This window comes from Anolis sagrei, chromosome 8 (genome assembly GCF_037176765.1).
Source record: "Anolis sagrei isolate rAnoSag1 chromosome 8, rAnoSag1.mat, whole genome shotgun sequence".
Lineage (NCBI taxonomy): Eukaryota > Metazoa > Chordata > Lepidosauria > Squamata > Dactyloidae > Anolis > Anolis sagrei.
Genome location: NC_090028.1, coordinates 1598166 through 1615961, shown reverse-complemented (window position 1 = coordinate 1615961; position 17796 = coordinate 1598166). Strand labels below are relative to the sequence as shown.

General features: G+C 44.6%; 1 protein-coding gene and 1 non-coding gene across 9 annotated transcripts in view; both read left to right on the top strand.

Moving 5' to 3' along the window:
- The window catches only part of CNOT1 (CCR4-NOT transcription complex subunit 1), a 110318-nt gene that overhangs the window by 48186 nt on the left and 44336 nt on the right, over window positions 1–17796 (top strand). For 2 of the 8 annotated variants that reach the window (XM_060787831.2, XM_060787835.2), the window contains exons 16-26: window positions 312–463; window positions 1816–1966; window positions 3096–3300; window positions 4681–4806; window positions 11997–12121; window positions 13177–13463; window positions 14502–14580; window positions 15040–15270; window positions 15423–15563; window positions 16922–17101; window positions 17432–17548. In XM_060787831.2, the coding sequence (XP_060643814.1) occupies window positions 312–463; window positions 1816–1966; window positions 3096–3300; window positions 4681–4806; window positions 11997–12121; window positions 13177–13463; window positions 14502–14580; window positions 15040–15270; window positions 15423–15563; window positions 16922–17101; window positions 17432–17548 (1794 nt within the window). Of the gene's footprint in view, window positions 1–311; window positions 464–1815; window positions 1967–3095; window positions 3301–4677; window positions 4822–11996; window positions 12122–13176; window positions 13464–14501; window positions 14581–15039; window positions 15271–15422; window positions 15564–16921; window positions 17102–17431; window positions 17549–17796 lie in introns of all 8 variants that reach the window. The other 6 variants (XM_060787828.2, XM_060787833.2, XM_060787829.2 and 3 more) reach the window with 3 other exon arrangements.
- Window positions 2060–2196, top strand: LOC132783366 (small nucleolar RNA SNORA50). The gene has a single exon (XR_009632141.2). It is a non-coding gene; the product is annotated as a small nucleolar RNA SNORA50 (small nucleolar RNA).

Genomic DNA, 17796 nt, shown 5'->3' with positions numbered 1-17796 from the left:
GGTTTAGCAGAGTCTGGGGAGCCACTTTCCCTGATGTCTGTTTTTATATTAATATATTTTGAGTTGTATTGAAATGTTTTTAGTGTAAGCTGCTTTGAGTCTCCTTTGTGGAAAGAAAATCATCATAATAATGCCTGACAAGCAAGGCAGTGCTCTGACTTGTTGGGGACTGGAGTCTCTGGGGATTGTGGTATCTGCGCCAAGGGTCCTCCATGACTATGTACTGAATGCCTTGTCCCTTTCTCAACTTGGAATGCAATGGCTATATCTGCTCAGCCTCCCTGAGACGACGTGTGTTTCCGCTTCCTTAGGAGCCCTTCATCCAGGCCTGCATGACCTTCCTCAAGAGGAGGTGCCCCTCCATCTTGGGCGGCCTAGTCCCAGAGAAAGACCAGCCCAAAAGTGCTCAGCTTCCGCCCGAGACTCTGGCCACGATGTTGGCTTGCCTTCAAGCCTGCGCTGGGTAAGCAGAGTTGAGTTTGGGTGGGAAATACGAGGAACTGCAAGCCATTTGCTCTGTTTTCTTGGGACAATAAATGCTAGCACTTGAGCAATTGACTTGCTTTGCAAACACTCTTGAAGCTTAAAATTGTGGAAGGCTGCAGATCAAGGAAGAGCAGACTTTTGGAGCTTGACTTTCATAACAATCTGACTGTTGCAAATCAGGGTAGCTTTCACCTTGCTCCAGACACCACCACACCAAAGCTTTTCTAGTTTATTGAGAAAAAGGCAAAATCAAAACACAGTAAAAGAAATGCAAAAGTTCCATAGGCAATACAAAGGCTTAAATGCAAAGACAAAGTTCCCCAGATCCAAAGGCAAAAACATGAAGCATAATCCTTTAGCAATGGTCAAACAAGAGTCCATGGTAAACAGTTGAAAACAAGACCGAAATCCCAGACTCAGGAAGCCAGAAGCATGCTACTAAAAGCCAAAATTAATCCACAGAAGTTTGCATGGGAAGAGCTACGTTGGACTGACAGCCCCTGCTTGTCAGCTACAAGGCTAAATACCCTTTGCGAACATGAATGCATTGCGTTGACCTTTGGCCTCCTTGGCTTCTCGCTTGCTAGCCAAGCAAGTGCTTCTCCGGAGCCTTAATTGCAGACGATCTTGCCTGCTCATTAATTCATTATCTTCAAGGCTATGTAACATCTTATCTTGGTCCAGCTGGACCGGATCACTGTGAGGAGGAAAAGGCCGTGTGGGAATTCACTCTCGGTCTCACTAACACTCCTGTCCCCTGAGAACTGACTTGCTGTTTCTCCTTCAGCAGCCCCACCATCAGCCCTGTTTGAAGCATATACAGAAATCTGTAACCCATCCTCCTCATCATCATCCTGTAGGAATTCTGGCTCAGAAGGCCCACAGAACTCAGTTTCAGACTCAGAGTCAAGCTGAGTCACAACATGATTTTTGAGATTAATAACTCAATTATGCTTTCCCTTTTTTATCTTTGGCTTCCTCTTGTTGTATAGGCCTGTGCTGCGGTTTGGTTGTTATATGCCAATAAAGGCTGTGATAAATACAATGAAACAACAACATATATAGACAAAGCACAACGAGACGATTTTAAATAATTTTTATAGCTCTTGTACAGAAAACCTTTTGCAAAAACTGTGCATAGAGAAAGAAAACTATGTTAAAATAATTGCCCATGCATGAGCCAACTTTGGGCTTCCCTTTAGGGGTTTTGGACTCCCAACTCCCACAATTCCTAACAGCCGGTAGTCCAAAACACCTGAAAGGAGGCCGGAAGTTAGCCCCTGCCCGATGCAAATATAAAATAGTGTTGTTTTTACCCCCATCGTGCAGAAGTGTGTCTCAAGAGCTGTCGGAAACGATTCTCACGATGGTCGCCAACTGCAGCAACGTCATGAACAAGGCCCGGCAGCCTCCCCCCGGAGTCATGCCCAAGGGACGCCCGCCCAGTGCCAGCAGCCTAGATGCCATCTCTCCTGTCCAGGTAGGTGGCTCTCCTCACCTTCTCAATTCCAGTCAGTGCAAAAGACGCCAGTCCTGACTTCCGTACCTGATAAAGGCCAGGCCTTCATGTTTTCAGCACTGTCTTTGAACCTGACGTGTCTTCTGTAGCTTCTCGGGCCAAGCCACAGTGCGAGATTACAACCAACCCTTGTTATAGCTGGGGAACTTCAGATCTGAACTGAAATGCTCCTTTAAAAACAAGGCACATCTCCCTCCCTTCCAGCCTCCCTTCCGGGTTGAATAGGGCAAAGTGCTTGTCCCCCGAAGTACTTTCAGTGGTCACGTCAAACGGCCTTTGATGATTCCTCGTGGTTTCAAGGCAATGGTGTAGTAATGGTGAGGCCGCGGATCATATTTTTGTTCTTACGGACCACAAGTTGGGAAGCACTGGCCTAGAAGCTGTGGGTTTTTTAACTGAATCTGGATTAGCTGGACCCAGATAACTTAAAAGGGAAGCCCGTCTTGTGGGTACAAGGGAGAGAGCCTTCTCCTCGGTGGCTCCCCAACTTTGGAACTCTTTACCTGGAGGGATCAGGAAAGCCCCTTCACTAGAAACATTTAAAAAGGACCTTAAAACCTGGCTCCTCCGCTGTGCCTTTGTTGAGTAGGTGCACACCATGACATTCTGCACCCCTCAACGCTCTTCCCCCCAAATGGGAAGTTCAACCTCATAAATCCCATAAATGTCTTGCTCCTTTTTTTATCTCATCACAGTTTTTAAATTGTTTTATCCTGTACGTGTGGCCCACCCATTGTTATCGTTATCGTGATCGTGATTGCGTTCATTAGAATGTTATTTTAAGACTTCTTTTTTTGTTATTATTAATGTACTTTGATGTTGTTGTTGTTTGTTTGTTGTTTATGTTTGGATTTTATTGCTGTAATATGTTGTCTGGGTTTGGCCCCATGTAAGCCGCTCCGAGTCCCCATCAGGGAGATGGTGGTATAAAGAAAGTTTATTATTATTATTAATTGGAAAATGCGTCGGGAATAGGACTTTGAGTGGCACCTCGCCACCATGGCATAATGTGTGGCTTCCGGTCCCGTCTTGTCTGAGCATGCAAGCGCGAGCTTGTTGCCGCCTGTGTTTAATCTTGGTTTCTCCCCAGATTGACCCCCTGGCGGCCGGGATGGCCTCTCTCAGCTTGGGCACGTCGGCGGTCCCGCACACGCAAAGCATGCCGGGCTTCCCTCCCAACTTGAGCTCCGCTTTCAGCACTCCTCAGTCGCCCGCAAAGGCGTTTCCACCGCTTTCCACACAAAACCAGAATACTCCTTTTAGTGGGATCGGCGGACTCTCTTCTCAACTTCCAGGTATTGGCGTTCGAGAGGACTTGCTCTCCTTAAGCGCATTCTGCGAAATACTGAGGCTTGGATCCAGAGTCCTTCCTAACTCTGCCCACTAAATACGTATATCAAATTACGTTATAAAAAATAAAGATATAAAGTGAAAATACAATTAATTAATTTATTGTAATATATAAAAATTTATATTTAATTATATATAATTATAATATATATATATATATATATATATATATATATATATAAATCTATAATAATTATTAAAAATTATAATATAATAAAAATATATGAATTGTTTATATATGTTCAGGAGCAGCTTGAGAAACTGCAAGTTGCTTCAGGTGTGGGAGAATTGGCTATCGGCAAGGATGCTACCCAGGGGACATTGCCTGGATGTTTTATCATCCTGTGGAAAGTTTCTCTCATGTCCCCGCAAGGGAAGCTGGAGCTGACAGACGGGAGTTCACCCCGCTCTCCGGATTTGAACCACTGACCTTTCGGTCAGCAGTCCTGCCTGCACAAGGGTTCAATCCATTACTCCACTGTGGGGTCCTCTTGCTGGGGATGATGGGGTACAATATAGGCATGGCCTCCTTTGTTGCAACCCAGAGCAGGAAACTGGACCCTCAGACAACAATCCACCACACTTGGCTTCAGGAAACAATCCTTTTTTATTGATAAAAGATGAATACAAAATAGAGGGAAAAATGCAAAAGTAAAAAGCCACAGTAAAAATCAGCAACAAGAAATGTCCATAAACTAGATCATGAAACCCACAGCAAAACTGTGGAAACCTGAAACCTGTTAGCAAATCACTAACAGTACTTAGGACATTTAGAAAACCTCCGAGGCACAAGGCTACTTAAATCAGGAGACCTGCAAACGCTGGCACATGAATCTGGAACGATGCCTGGTCTGAAGCTGTATTCAGAACAGTCATATTTAAGACCAAGAAATTATTGTGAGACACGCCTGAAGATTTTGTTTGGATTTCCTTCAATCTGGCTGACCTGCGTAAACATTGGGCTTCTCCCCGACTCTGCCAAATCTGCCCCCGCTTATCCTCATTAGGCAGGCCAGGTGCCTGATTCTCTGGAGAGCTAAAACTGGGAGGAAAAGGGAGTGAACCATCTCCGCTTGGCTCAGAATGTATGTTCTCATGGGAATCTTGACTTTCGCTTTCCAAGGCTGTAGGATTTTCACTACTCAACCCATAATCATCTAAATTGGCCTCAGAATTCACATGGGCATCAGGAAATTCATGGGCATCCGGAACTGCAATCAGAGAGTCAGGTTCAAGTTCACACACAGGGTGAACCCCAACATCCTGCGAGAGGCCGCAGTTGCAGGTGCCAATGGACAAGTGACTCTGTGTGTTCTTCCCAGTAGGCGGCCTTACGACGGGGAGCCTGGGGATCGGGACCGGGGCCCTGGGCCTCCCGGCAGTGAACAACGACCCCTTCGTGCCACGGAAGCTGAGCACCTCGGGATTGAACCAGCCGACATTCCAGCAGAGTAAGATGAAACCTTGTAAGTGGTGTTGGTGTTGTCTGACTGCAGGGCGGGCGGCAGGTGCACGGATGAATGCCCCTTCCTGGCACTGGTAGTGGTGGTGGTGGTGGTGGTGGTGGCAGAGCTGGGGAAGTGTGGGTTTTGGCTTGTTACGGTATTTCTTCCATTCTAAGATGCACTTTTCCCCTTACATTAAACTCTCTAAAAATGGGACGCATCATAGAAATACAGTGCGTCTTATGCACCTTTTTAACTCAAGTCAAAAGAGCCATTGACTGTATTGCTCACCACAGTTTTCAAAACCAGGAAACTCCAAAAAAAGTATTTATTATTGTTATAATTATTGTTAACTTTTATTTTTACTCCGCCTTCCTCCCCGTAAGGGTCTGCAGTGGCACAGCAGGTTAAACCTGCAGCATTTGCTGACTGATGCATTATTATTATTTTTTTTAAATAGTTTTTATTGAAGTTTTTGAGATAATACAGCGAAAGTGGGTGAATATTTGGGAGGAGATAGAAGCAGATTGAAAATGTGTAGATATGTGCAAATATAAGGTGAAATAAGAGAGAAAGAAGAGAAAAAGAGAAAGAAAAAAAAAAGAAAAAAGAACAAAGATAGCCCTCAACCCCCCCCCCCCCCTTGCTCCCATCCAACCCGTGATTTGACTTCCCAACATCTTCTGAGCGTATCTTAAGGGAAAGAGAGAGCGATTCCCTCTTCTCATTATTCTCTACTAATATTTTCCAGTGTTTTTCCCGGCATAGTCTCTGTTGCTAGCCTTCATTATATGCTGGTCAAGTCTATCAGTAGTGGAAGTCCTCTTTTTGTGATGAAGTCCTTAAATCCTGACCAATCAGTCTTTTTGTTTGTTCCTTTTAATCTTTGAGATAGTTCTTCCATCTGTATGATGTCAAAAATTTTTACAATCCATTCCTCTATGCTTGGAATCTCCTTCCTTTTCCAAGACTTAGCCAATAGTATCCTTGCTGCCGTGCTCAATAAGAACAGGATTTTATCCTGGTTTCCGTCCAGTTTTTTTGGGGATATGCCAAGTAGGTATATTTCAGGTTTTCGGGGGAAACTAATTTTTAATATTTTTTGTGCTGCCTGATGGATTCTTTTCCAGTAATTTTTAGTTATTCTGCAGGACCACCAAAGGTGGAAAAAGGTTCCCTTCTCTCTTTCACATTTCCAGCAACTGCTTGATAGATTCTTATTGATTTTGGCCAATTTTTCAGGTGTAAGATACCATCAGAAGAACATTTTGTACCAGTTCTCCTGCAGGTCGCTGGCTACTGTATATTTTAACTTAACATTCCAGATTTTCTCCCATTGATGTGTTAAAATATTATGTTTGATGTCCCTGGCCCAATTGATTTGGCACTCTTTTATTTGTTCTTCTTCCGTGTACCAGCACAGTAGTTGTTGGTATAAGATCTTTATTAGCTTTTTGTTCCGTGCCAGAATTAAATCCCATGTGCCTTTATCCCGACTGAAACCATTTTTTTCATCCTCTTTAAATCCTTGGTAGATTTGATAATATTGCAGCCATGTGGTGTTAGTCCTGATTTGTTTTATTTCTTCTAATGATTTTATGTCTAATTTCCCTTCCTGTTCTTTTAGAATTTGTTGATAGGTTATCCAGTTTTCTTCTCCCAGTTCTCTTTTGTGTCTTGCCTCCAGGGGCGATATCCATAATGGGGTTCTAATGCAAAGTCTTGATTTGTATTTCTCCCACGTTTTTATTAATGAGGCCCTAATAAAATGATTATTAAAAATTTTTTCCACCTTTCTTTTGTTATACCACATATACCCGTGCCATCCGAACCTTAAGTCATGGCCTTCGAGATTAAGTAATTTGGTATTTTTTAGTGTTGCCCATTCTTTGATCCCTACCAGATTGCAGGCTTCATAGTATGTCTTAAAGTTTGGTACGCCTAACCCTCCTCTTTTCTTATCATCAACTAGGATTTTTAAGCTTATTCTTGGTTTGCCATTTTTCCAAATGAATTTGATTATGTCCGAATTCCATTTTTTAAAGAGGGAATCGTTCCTAATAATTGGCAGCGTTTGAAAAAGGAAAAGAAGCTGTGGTAGTATGGTCATCTATATATATAAATCTGTAGGGGGCGTCGTACGGAGCCGCATAACTCCACAACCCCCCAACGAAACTGAACCAAAATTGCCATGCCCCTAGGACAACCCACTCGCTACAAACTAATCTACTCCAAAATAAAAAAAACACAACTGCGACGACAAAAACACCACAAAACAACTGAACATGCGCACTGGCGCAAACTTCCCGGCACGCGCGCACGTACGGCCCCTCCCACCCCCCACCCCCCGCGCGGCACACACGCGCCCGCAGCGCAAACTCCCCGCCACGCGCGCATCCGCCGCCCCTCACCCCCCCCCCCCCCGGCGGCACACACGCGCGCGCGGCGCAAACTCCCCGCCACGCGCGCACCCGCCGCCCCTCGCCCCCCCCCGGCGGCACACACGCGCACGCGGCGCAAACTCCCTGCCACGCGCGCACTTGCCGCCCCTCACCCCCCCCCCCCCCCGCGGCACACACGCGCGCGCGGCGCAAACTCCCCGCCACGCGCGCAACCGCCGCCCCTCGCCCCCCCCGCGGCACACGCGCGCGCGCGGCGCAAACTCCCCGCCACGCGCGCACTTGCCGCCCCTCACCCCCCCCCCCTCCCCCGCGGCATTACCGTTGAAAGGGACAGTCCAGAAGAAATGAGAGAAGAAGGGAAAGAGAAGGAATGAAGGAGGCAAAGGGGGAAGGAAGGAGAAAAGGAAATAAAGTTAAAGGAAACAGAAGGAAGGAGAGAAAGACAGAGGGAGGGAGGGAGGGAGGGAGGGAGGGAGGGAAGGAAGGAAGGAAGGAAGGAAGGAAGGAAGGAAGGAAGGAAAGAGGGAACGAGGGAAAGGCCGAGGGCGGGCCAGGAGGGGCCCGGCTCCGCCTCTGCCGCCTCCTCCTCTCCAGGAAGACCCGGGAATCTCGCCCCTCTTACCGTCGTCGCAGCGCCTGACGTCACCGGCCCCGCAGGTGGGTTCTGGGAGAGGCGTGCCACTCCGCACAGACACGCCCCCGCCAACAAAGGGGCCGGGCAAGCAGGACGCCCCAGTGAAGGAGGCCCACAACGTCGCCTTGGCAACTGCGAGGCCCCACCCCCCGCCCGCCCACCCTCCAACCCCCACACTGCCTCGCCAGGGGGATCCAAGAGAGAGAGAGTTCCCTACTACCACTCCTTCCAGACAGGGGTCTGCCCCGCTGTCATACCGGTTGTGGGTCCACCACCAGAGTCGGCCACAACATCACAGAGGGGAAGGGGGAGGCAGAAACAGAACGAAGGAAGGAATGAGGGAGGGAGGGAGGAAGAGAAGGAAGGAAGGAAGGAAGGAAGGAGAAGGAGGAGGAGAAGGAAGGAAGGAAGGAAGGAAAGACAGAAGAAATAAAGGAAGGAAGGAAACAAAAAAGGAAGGAAGGAAAGCAGAAAGGGAAGACTGAAATGGAAGGAAGGAAGGAAGGAAAGGACAATACATCTATCAGGCCATTGAGAAACCATCACTCATAAAAACACTGAAAAACACCGCAGACAAGACTTACAAACCCAAAAAATCCACTACAATGCATGCACATAACCACATTGTTCCCCTGACATTAAGTCCAGTTGTGTCCAAATTCGGGGAATGGGGGGGTGTTGGTGCTCATCTCCATTTCTAAGCCCAAAACCCGACCCTATCCATACACACCTCCAAAGTCATGAGCCCAGCATGGAGCAACCTTACCTTCCCGCAAGAGAGGTACCTATTGATCTACTCACATTCTCAGATTTCCAAATTCCTAGGTTACCATAAGCTGGGGCAAACACCAGGAGCTCATGCCGCTCCCTGCATTCAAACCACCAACTTTCCATAACCAAGTTCCTCAGCTTAACCCACTGCGGGCTTCAGCATAACCACATGTGTATTTATGCATAAACACATACACACACACATATACACATATATACACACACAAAAAACACACACACAGATTGGGCCACAGCAACGCGTCGCAGAGGACAATTACGCAAAGAGAGCAGGAGAAGGAGTTCTTGAATACCACTACTTTGTCAGTACTACATTTTCCAAAACAACACTACGCCACAGCAACGCGTGGCCGGGTACAGCTAGTCTTAATTATTGCAATTCTTCCCAGGAGTGAGATATTCAGGTGCTTCCATCTCTCTAGATCTTTCTGTATTTTTTTCCATAGGGCCTCATAGTTGTTTTTTATCAATTTTGAATTGTTTTGCGTAATGATCACTCCTAAATATTTTATTTTTTTCTCTATATTTATTCCTGAGATTTCTTGTAGCAGATTCTTGGATTTCTGGTCCATATTTTTAACTAATAGTTTGGTCTTTTGTTTGTTTAATTTAAAGCCTGCCAATTTGCCAAATCCGTCAATCTTCTCTAACCACATCCTGATGCTTTTTAGTGGGTTTTCTATGATGCATACAACATCATCTGCATATGCTCTAATCTTATAATGGTGTTTTAATATTTTCATTCCTTTAAGGTTCAGGTCTTTGTTTATGTTCTTGATTAGGGTGTCTATTATCAAAATAAATAAAAGTGGGGAGAGAGGACAACCTTGGCGAGTCCCCTGTGTGATTTGGATTGGTTCTTTTACTTCCTGACCGTTTATCATTAGGGTTACCTCTTGTTGGGAGTATATGGCTTCAATTGCGTTGTTAAATTTGTGGCCTTTGTCTATTTCTTTTAGTAATAGTTTTAGAAAATCCCAATTCACTTTATCAAATGCCTTTTCGGCATCTATAAATAGTAGAGCCATTTGCTTTTCGTTGTGCAACTCGTAATATTCGATAGTGTCAATCAGAATTCTTGTGTTGTCTTTTATTTGTCTATTTGGTAAAAAGCCTACTTGGTCTTCGGAGATCCAATTTAATAGAAAACCTTTGAATCTTTCAGCCATAATTAATGTAAAAATTTTGTAATCTTGATTTAATAGAGATATTGGACGATAGTTTTTAATTTCCAATGGATCGGTTCCTTCTTTATGAATTAAGGTTATGTTGGCTTTCTCCCAGGTTTTGGGGATAGTTTTGTTTTCTAGTATATTGTTTAAGATCTCTTTCAGGAGGGGACTTATCTCATTTTTGAAGGTTTTATAGAATAAGGCTGTATAGCCATTCGGACCTGGGGCTTTGTTTTCTTTTAATTTATTAATCGCTTTTAATTTATTAATCGCTTAATTTATTAATCGCTTTAATTTATTAATCGCTTGATGCATTATTATTATTATTATTATTATTATGTTTATTGATACCCCGTTTTTTCTCTCCACAAGGGGACTCAAAACAGCTATGTATCTATTAGTTTTATAATGTATTATTATTATATTCATGTAGTATTCATGCATTATTATATTATTATTATTATTATTAGTTTTGTTGGTACCCTACCTTTTCTCTCCACAAGGAGGCTCAAAATGGCTATATACTAGGGCTGGGCAACCACGGAAAAAATTGTTTCTAAACTCGTTTTTTGGGGTTTTTTGCGTTTCGATATTTAAAACAATTCCAAAAATTTTCTTTAAAAAAGTTCGATATTTACGAAATTTCGTAAAATTACGAAACGAATACGAAACGAATACGAATCGATTCGTTAATGGCGGATGCGACCGCACAATACGCTAAAAAACCTCCAAATGGGACAGGGGGAACTTCTGAAGCTTCCCTCTCCCTCTGTTGTTGACTGTTGGTGTGATATTTATAATTTTTTTTCACTGATTAAACAAACAACAGCTATAAAACTTGCCCCAGACATGCGGAAATAATAACGAAACGATTTCGATACGAATACGAAACGAATACGAAGCAATTACGAAACGAATTGAAAAATTCGTTTCGTTTTTTAGATGCTCCTGAATGGTTCGTTATCGCTTCGTAACCAAAAAAAAAAAAATAATAACGAATTTTTAACGAATTATGAAATTACGAAACGAAACCACCCAGCCCTACTATATATCTATTATTAGTATTAGTAGAATGTATATTATTATTCAAGTATTAATGTATTATTGTTATTATTGATGCCCACCTTTTCTCTCCACAAGGAGACTGAAAGCAGCTATATATCTATTAGAATGTATTATTATATTTTATGATTAATAGTATTATTATTGTATTGTCGAAGGCTTTCATGGCCGGAATCACTCAGTTCTTGTGGGTTTTTTTGGGCTATATGGCCATGTTCCAGAGGCATTTTCTCCTGACGTTTCGCCTGCATCTATGGCAAGCTTCCTCAGAGGTGAGGTCTGCTGGAGCTTTCTTACCCAAGTATTGGGTAGCTTTCTGATCTTCTCCACTTGTTCAGGATTAATGCCCAGTTCACAGGAACTCACTCTGAGCAGGCCTTGGTACGTCAGGTCTTGGCATTAATCCTGAACAAGTGGAGAAGATCAGAAAGCTACCCAATACTTGGGTAAGAAAGCTCCAGCAGACCTCACCTCTGAGGAAGCTTGCCATAGATGCAGGCGAAACGTCAGGAGAAAATGCCTCTGGAACATGGCCATATAGCCCGAAAAAACCCACAAGAACTGGATTATTATTATTATTATATTATTACAACAAAAAAGAAGGAGAAGGGAGAAAGAGCGAGAAAGAAAAAGGGGAAGGGGAGAAGGAAAGGGGGAGAAAGCGAGAGGGGGGACTTCCTTGTCCCACCGTGCGTCTCTGCCTCCAAGCACCTTTCCATGACTCCTCTCCATCATGCACCACCAACGAAGGAGGAGGAGCCCCTTTTCAGACCCAAAGGAGGCAAAGCGGCGACCCCTTGTGAACAGTCGTTCAACCCCCAAAGTGGTCGCAACCCACAAGTTGAGGTCTGCTGCTGCAGACAAATGCGGAGCCCCTGTGTGACTGGAGTGTGAATGAATGAGGTCTGAGCCTTTGCTCTGGCCCAACATGGGTTTTCCTCTGCGTTCAAGAGATGCAGACATCTTTTCTTGAGGTTATGTTAGGAAACTCAAATTGTCTATGAAGGCTGCTTCGTGAGGAGGCCTAATGGGAGTGTTTGCTTCTCCCTTGGCGTTTGAGTATTTGTATTGAAATGAGTGCCTATTTCTCACCTTCCGTGGGTCCACTCATGGCCTTTCCCCCTTTCCGCCCCACAGCTGACTTATCTCAGGTATGGCCAGAGGCAAACCAGCACTTTAGCAAAGAGATTGATGACGAGGCCAACAGCTACTTCCAGCGTATTTATAACCACCCGCCACACCCGACGATGTCTGTCGATGAGGTAAGCGCCCGGTAACCCTTTTCCTCCCTTTCTCTGTTGCCATGTTGTTGTTTCTCTACAGTTACGTAAAGTATTTTGGGTCAGTTTGCAACATTGCTTTTTTGTTTGGTTGCAGTTTGAGGGGAATTTTAAAAATTGCAAGACAGCTTATTGTCCAAGCAAATTTGGATATTTTAGTACGGCATCCACTCGACAATTCGACAAACTTCCTAAGAAAACAAAAGCACCCAAGAGGCATGTGTACATAGCATTCCTGTTTTGGGGAACATCCTGCGTTTCTTTGGTCTGTTCCTCTGGTGTGTTTTCCTTCTTCCTCCCTGATTCAGCATATTCAAGGATGTTCCGTTTGCGGCACTTTTAAACGCTGAAGGGGATAAATGGGATATATGGGTTGCTTACCTGTAACCGTAGTTATATAGGCTTATATAGGGTAAACAGGAAGCAGAACAATGGGCCACTAATTGCTGGCCTGCACTGCTGGCTAAAAAAATGTAGCCTTGCCCCACCTCTCAAAAAAATCAACACTCAAGCAGCTAATTTTAAACACTTACTCAGATTTCTAGTGCCCTCTAAGACAAGGCTTATCCTGAAGCAGAAGGGAACAAGATGGCTTCTTGCTTCCTCAACTTCTGTGGGAGCACACAACTGACCTTTGAGTTCAGGCCCTGGCTTATATAGGGTAAACAGGAAGCAGAACAATGGGCCACTAATTGCTGGCCTGCACTGCAGGTAGTTTCCTGAGTGGTCACCTGTGAATTCACACATATACCAAATGTGTGATTCACAGCTGACCATGCTGGAAAACATGCCTTTCTTTAGCGTGCATTGAAGTTTACACTTTGTGGAATATGGAGGAAGACATTTGGAAATGAATGGTGTGATATGTAAAGGCGTAAAATCATCTAGTGCAGGCCTGGGCAAACTTGGGCCCTCTTGATATTTTGGACTGCAACTCCCACTATTCCTAACAGCCTCAGGCCCTTTCCCTTTTCCCCCTAGCAAGCTGGGGGGGGGGGGGGGCTGTGTCTCTTCCTAACCTTCTGGTTTCTTTGCAGGTGTTAGAAATGCTCCAGAGGTTTAAGGACTCCACCATTAAACGGGAGCGCGAAGTGTTCAACTGTATGCTGAGGAACTTGTTTGAGGAGTACCGCTTTTTCCCCCAGTACCCCGATAAGGAGCTCCACATCACCGCCTGCCTCTTTGGCGGGATCATCGAGAAAGGACTGGTCACGTACATGGCCCTCGGCCTGGCCTTGCGCTATGTTCTTGAAGCCTTACGAAAGCCTTTTACCTCCAAAATGTACTATTTTGGGATCGCTGCACTAGATAGGTTTAAAAATAGGTGAGTGCCTTCTTTTTTTCATAATCTTTCCAGAAATTAATTCATGGAAGGGAATCTTTGAACTGTACCTCCACTTGAACAAATATATATATATATGTATATATTAGAGCTGTCCAAACACGGAAGAATTTGTTTCTAAACTCAATTCCTTTTTAGGGGTTTTTTGCATTTCGTTATTTAAAAGAATTCCGAAATTTTCCTTTAAAAAAGTTCAATATTTACAAAATTTCGGAAATCAAAAAACCAATTACGAATCGATTACGAATCGATTCGTTAATGGCGGCCGCGATCGCGCAATACGCTAAAAAAACTTCTGAAGCTTCCCTCTCCCTCTGTTGTTGACTGTTGGTGTGATAATTATATTTTTTTTCACTGAGAAAACAAACAGCAACCCTAAAACTTGCACCAGACATGCGGAAGTAATAACGAAACATTTACGAATCAATTACGAAACGAATTGGAAAAATTGTTTCATTTTTTAGTTGCTCCTGAATGGTTCAATATTGCTTCGTTATTAAAAAAAAAAATAACGAATTTTTAACGAATTACGAAATTACGAAACGAAACCGCCCAGCCCTAGTATATATGTGTGTGTGTGTGTGTGTGTGTGTATACACACACACACACATATACATACATCTATATATATAAAAATGCTCATGTCGTAATTAGTGGCTTAAAAACAAAAGAACTGCTGGGCCAATATCCACCAAATTTGGCAACAAAACTCCTCACCATACAAGGTGTGACCATCAATAATAAAAAATAAAATAAAACTGAAAACAACTTAGAAATCCTTAATAAAAGGAGAAGCCATTATAGTGCATGCCGCTTAAGCGGCGGAGGGGGAAAAGGAAAGGACCTGAGGCTGTTACGAATGGTGGGAGTTGCAGTCCAAAACCCTGGAGGGCCCCAAGTTTGCCTATACCTGATCTGGAAGCACAGCTTTCATTGTGTTGTTGTGGTGGTGGTAATGGTGATGGTCTTGACAGTGCTGTTTTGTTTCCTCCTACTAATGGATAGTTTTGCCATTGACAGATTGAAGGACTATCCTCAGTATTGTCAGCACTTGGCTTCTATTAGTCACTTTATACAGTTCCCTCATCACCTGCAGGAGGTGAGTGTGAAAAGCCGTGGAGGGGAACAGTGGGGAGGTTACCTTTCGTGGTGCGGAACTTCGGGGGGACCCTTGGGGCACGAAAGGATAGCTCACCCTGAGCAGACTAAAATCCTTGGCCCCAACACGCATTGCGTTCTTGCCAAAAGCAAGTACTGGCTTGTTCAGTAGACTCTCCTCTACAGTTCCATTTTAGTGGAAAGCCTTAGCATTGAACGGTTGTGTTGTTAAAGTGAGAAGTATGGAACCCTGTGCAGACAGTCGGTCAATGTGACTTAAGCAACATGCAGTCATTACATTCTTGACAGCAGAAGGTGTCACCTCAACATGGCAGATGGGTTGTGACGGATGGGGATTCCCAGAAATGCCTTGCTCTGGGGCGGGTGGGACTTTCCTTTGCATGACGCGCCTTTCGGTCCCCGAAGTGTCCCAATACGCCTCCCCTCTTGCCTCTCGCAGTACATTGAATACGGGCAACAATCCAGAGACCCTCCGGTGAAGATGCAGGGCTCCATTACCACCCCGGGGAGCATTGCACTGGCCCAAGCCCAGGCTCAGGCCCAAGCTCCGGCCAAAGCCCCGCTGGCCGGCCAGGTCAGCACCATCGTCACCACCTCCACCACCACCACCACGGCGGCCAAGACCACCATCACCCCCGTGGGACGGGTCAGCTTCAAGAAGGACGTGCCGGTAAGTGCAGGACTGGAAGGAAAACCTGGGGGGAGGGGTGTATTTCATCCCTTGTGTAGGTGATATTGATGCAACTTTGTTCTGGAACGCTTCCAGGCTCGAAATAGATGGCGTTTGTGTTGTTATTCTAATCTGCTGTTCCCCTTCTGCAGCCTTCCATCAATACAACCAACATCGACACTCTGCTGGTGGCGACTGATCAGACGGAGAGGATTGTCGAGCCCCCCGAAAACGTGCAGGAAAAGATTGCCTTTATCTTCAACAACCTGTCTCAGTCCAACATGACCCAGAAGGTAAGAAGCACACACGCCTTTCAGCCCTTTCTTCCCTTTTCTTCTGATGGAGAAATAGGAGGCCGTACAATATACTACTATCATAATTCACGCCGCTTGCCACCACTATAACGAAGGACGTCTATTCAATCTCGCCACTGGCACCAATTATAATAAATATGCTATATATATCCCACAGCTGAACAGCACTGTAAAGGATTATATATAATATCACACCACTGGACACCAGTATAAAGGAATATGTCACAACCAGTGACGCGAGGCGGGAGGCGTATTGATAATATGTCTGGGCAGGATGGATCTTCCCCAAAGATTTTCCTTTTCTTCAAAAATCCCACCTCAGTGCCCCCAATATGGTAGCGAGATGAAAGATATGTATATTGGTAGAGTGAACACTGCTTGTCTTTGAGCTTCTTTTGAATTAATGCTGCCATCAACCTAAGGTGTTTTAGGATTTTAAAATGGGTATTTTTGAGGTAAACTTTTCCCCACTCCTGCCAACACTGCTTTTCCCTTGGCTCCCAAAATGATTGTTTGATATGAGGCTTTTCTGTAGTAACCAGATGTTTAAAATGCTGGAGTTGTCACCAAGGCTTAATGATGGAAAGACGTACAATGCAGACCTTTTTGAAAGTTAAATAGAAAAAGATTTATTTATAAAAACAGACAACTAACCACTCCTGAGAGGTACAAAAAGCTTGACTTGTTACAAAAGTACTTCAGCTTGATGGTTGCTTGTATAAATTTCTTCACTTAGTTACAGACAGCTAATCAAACAGATCTAGCTGCTCGTAACAAAAATCCCTCACTCTACTTCAGAGAAATAGTAATGAGTTTCTGACTAACCTATCCTAGGTAGTCCCCTGAGTTATTAGCTAACTCTTCCCTAGAGTTCTTCCTGCAAACTAACCCAGCCTAGAGTGCTAATCTCTTGTGCTAACTCCCACAAGAAATCAGGTTGCTACCTGACCTTTCTCCTGTCAGCTAACAGCACTGTCTGACACAGACACTCTCTCTCTGAAAACCCAGTTTCAAAAACACTTCTTCACCCACCAGCTCCCAGTTCTCAACCCTCACAGAAGCTGAAATCTTTTCCCTCCTAAGACTTGGCTCCTCCCAACTCTTCTAGCCAGTCCTAGGAGACCTCAAACTCCTCCCATCTTCTAAATATCCATACTCAAGATGGCTGCTTTCATGGCTTACACTCCCAAAATGGAGGTTTGCCCTACTGTTATCCAGGCTTCCTTTCCGGCCTACTAGGTAAGATTCACTACAAGAGGCCTTGTTGTGCTCCTGAGCTTCAGAACCGTCTCCCAACGTCTTACTAAACCCCTTTCCCCCTCAATGTGACGCACCAGGTTGAAGAACTGAAGGAAACGGTGAAGGAGGAATTCATGCCTTGGGTCTCGCAATACCTTGTGATGAAGAGAGTCAGCATTGAGCCAAACTTCCACAGCCTTTATTCCAATTTCCTGGACACCTTGAAAAATCCAGAGTTCAACAAAATGGTCCTGAACGAAACCTACAGAAACATCAAGGTGGGCGAATGTCTAGAGAAGATGTGTTTTTAAAGGTTGGCTTACTGGGGTCAATCACGCAAAAATTGACAAATGTTCTGTTCCTGGTTTGAAAGTGTTATTTCCTGTTTAATTGTCTTCTGGTTGGAGTGGATGACCTTTGGGGCCTCTTCGAACTCTTAGGGTTCTATTATTATGAAGCAGAGTCAGGATGGCCAGCCTGGGCCAACTTTGGCCCTCCCTCCAGGTGTTTTGGACTTCAATGTCCACAATTCCTAAGGCCAGAGGACCGAAACATGGGCAAGGGAAGGCCGAGCAACGTTTGACAGCGCCTCCTTGTGATCCCTTTAGGTGCTCCTGACATCCGACAAAGCTGCTGCCAACTTCTCGGACCGCTCCTTGCTGAAGAACTTGGGCCATTGGCTGGGCATGATCACCCTGGCTAAGAACAAGCCCATCTTGCACACGGTGAGGCCGGCCAGGAGGGTGAGATGATAATGATCATTATTATTTGATACACCACAAGATTAGTACACAGCAAACAAGATCACGCTGCTGGCTTTTGTATTGGATTATATGTCAAACATTTCCCAAGAGTCTAGGACAGTGCTTATAAATCCAAGTAGGGTGGCTTTTTGCAGCTCACAGATGTTGATTTTGTCAGCGCTAATTGTTTTTAAGTGCAGGCCACCTTGAGGCGCTGTACCCAGTGTGCC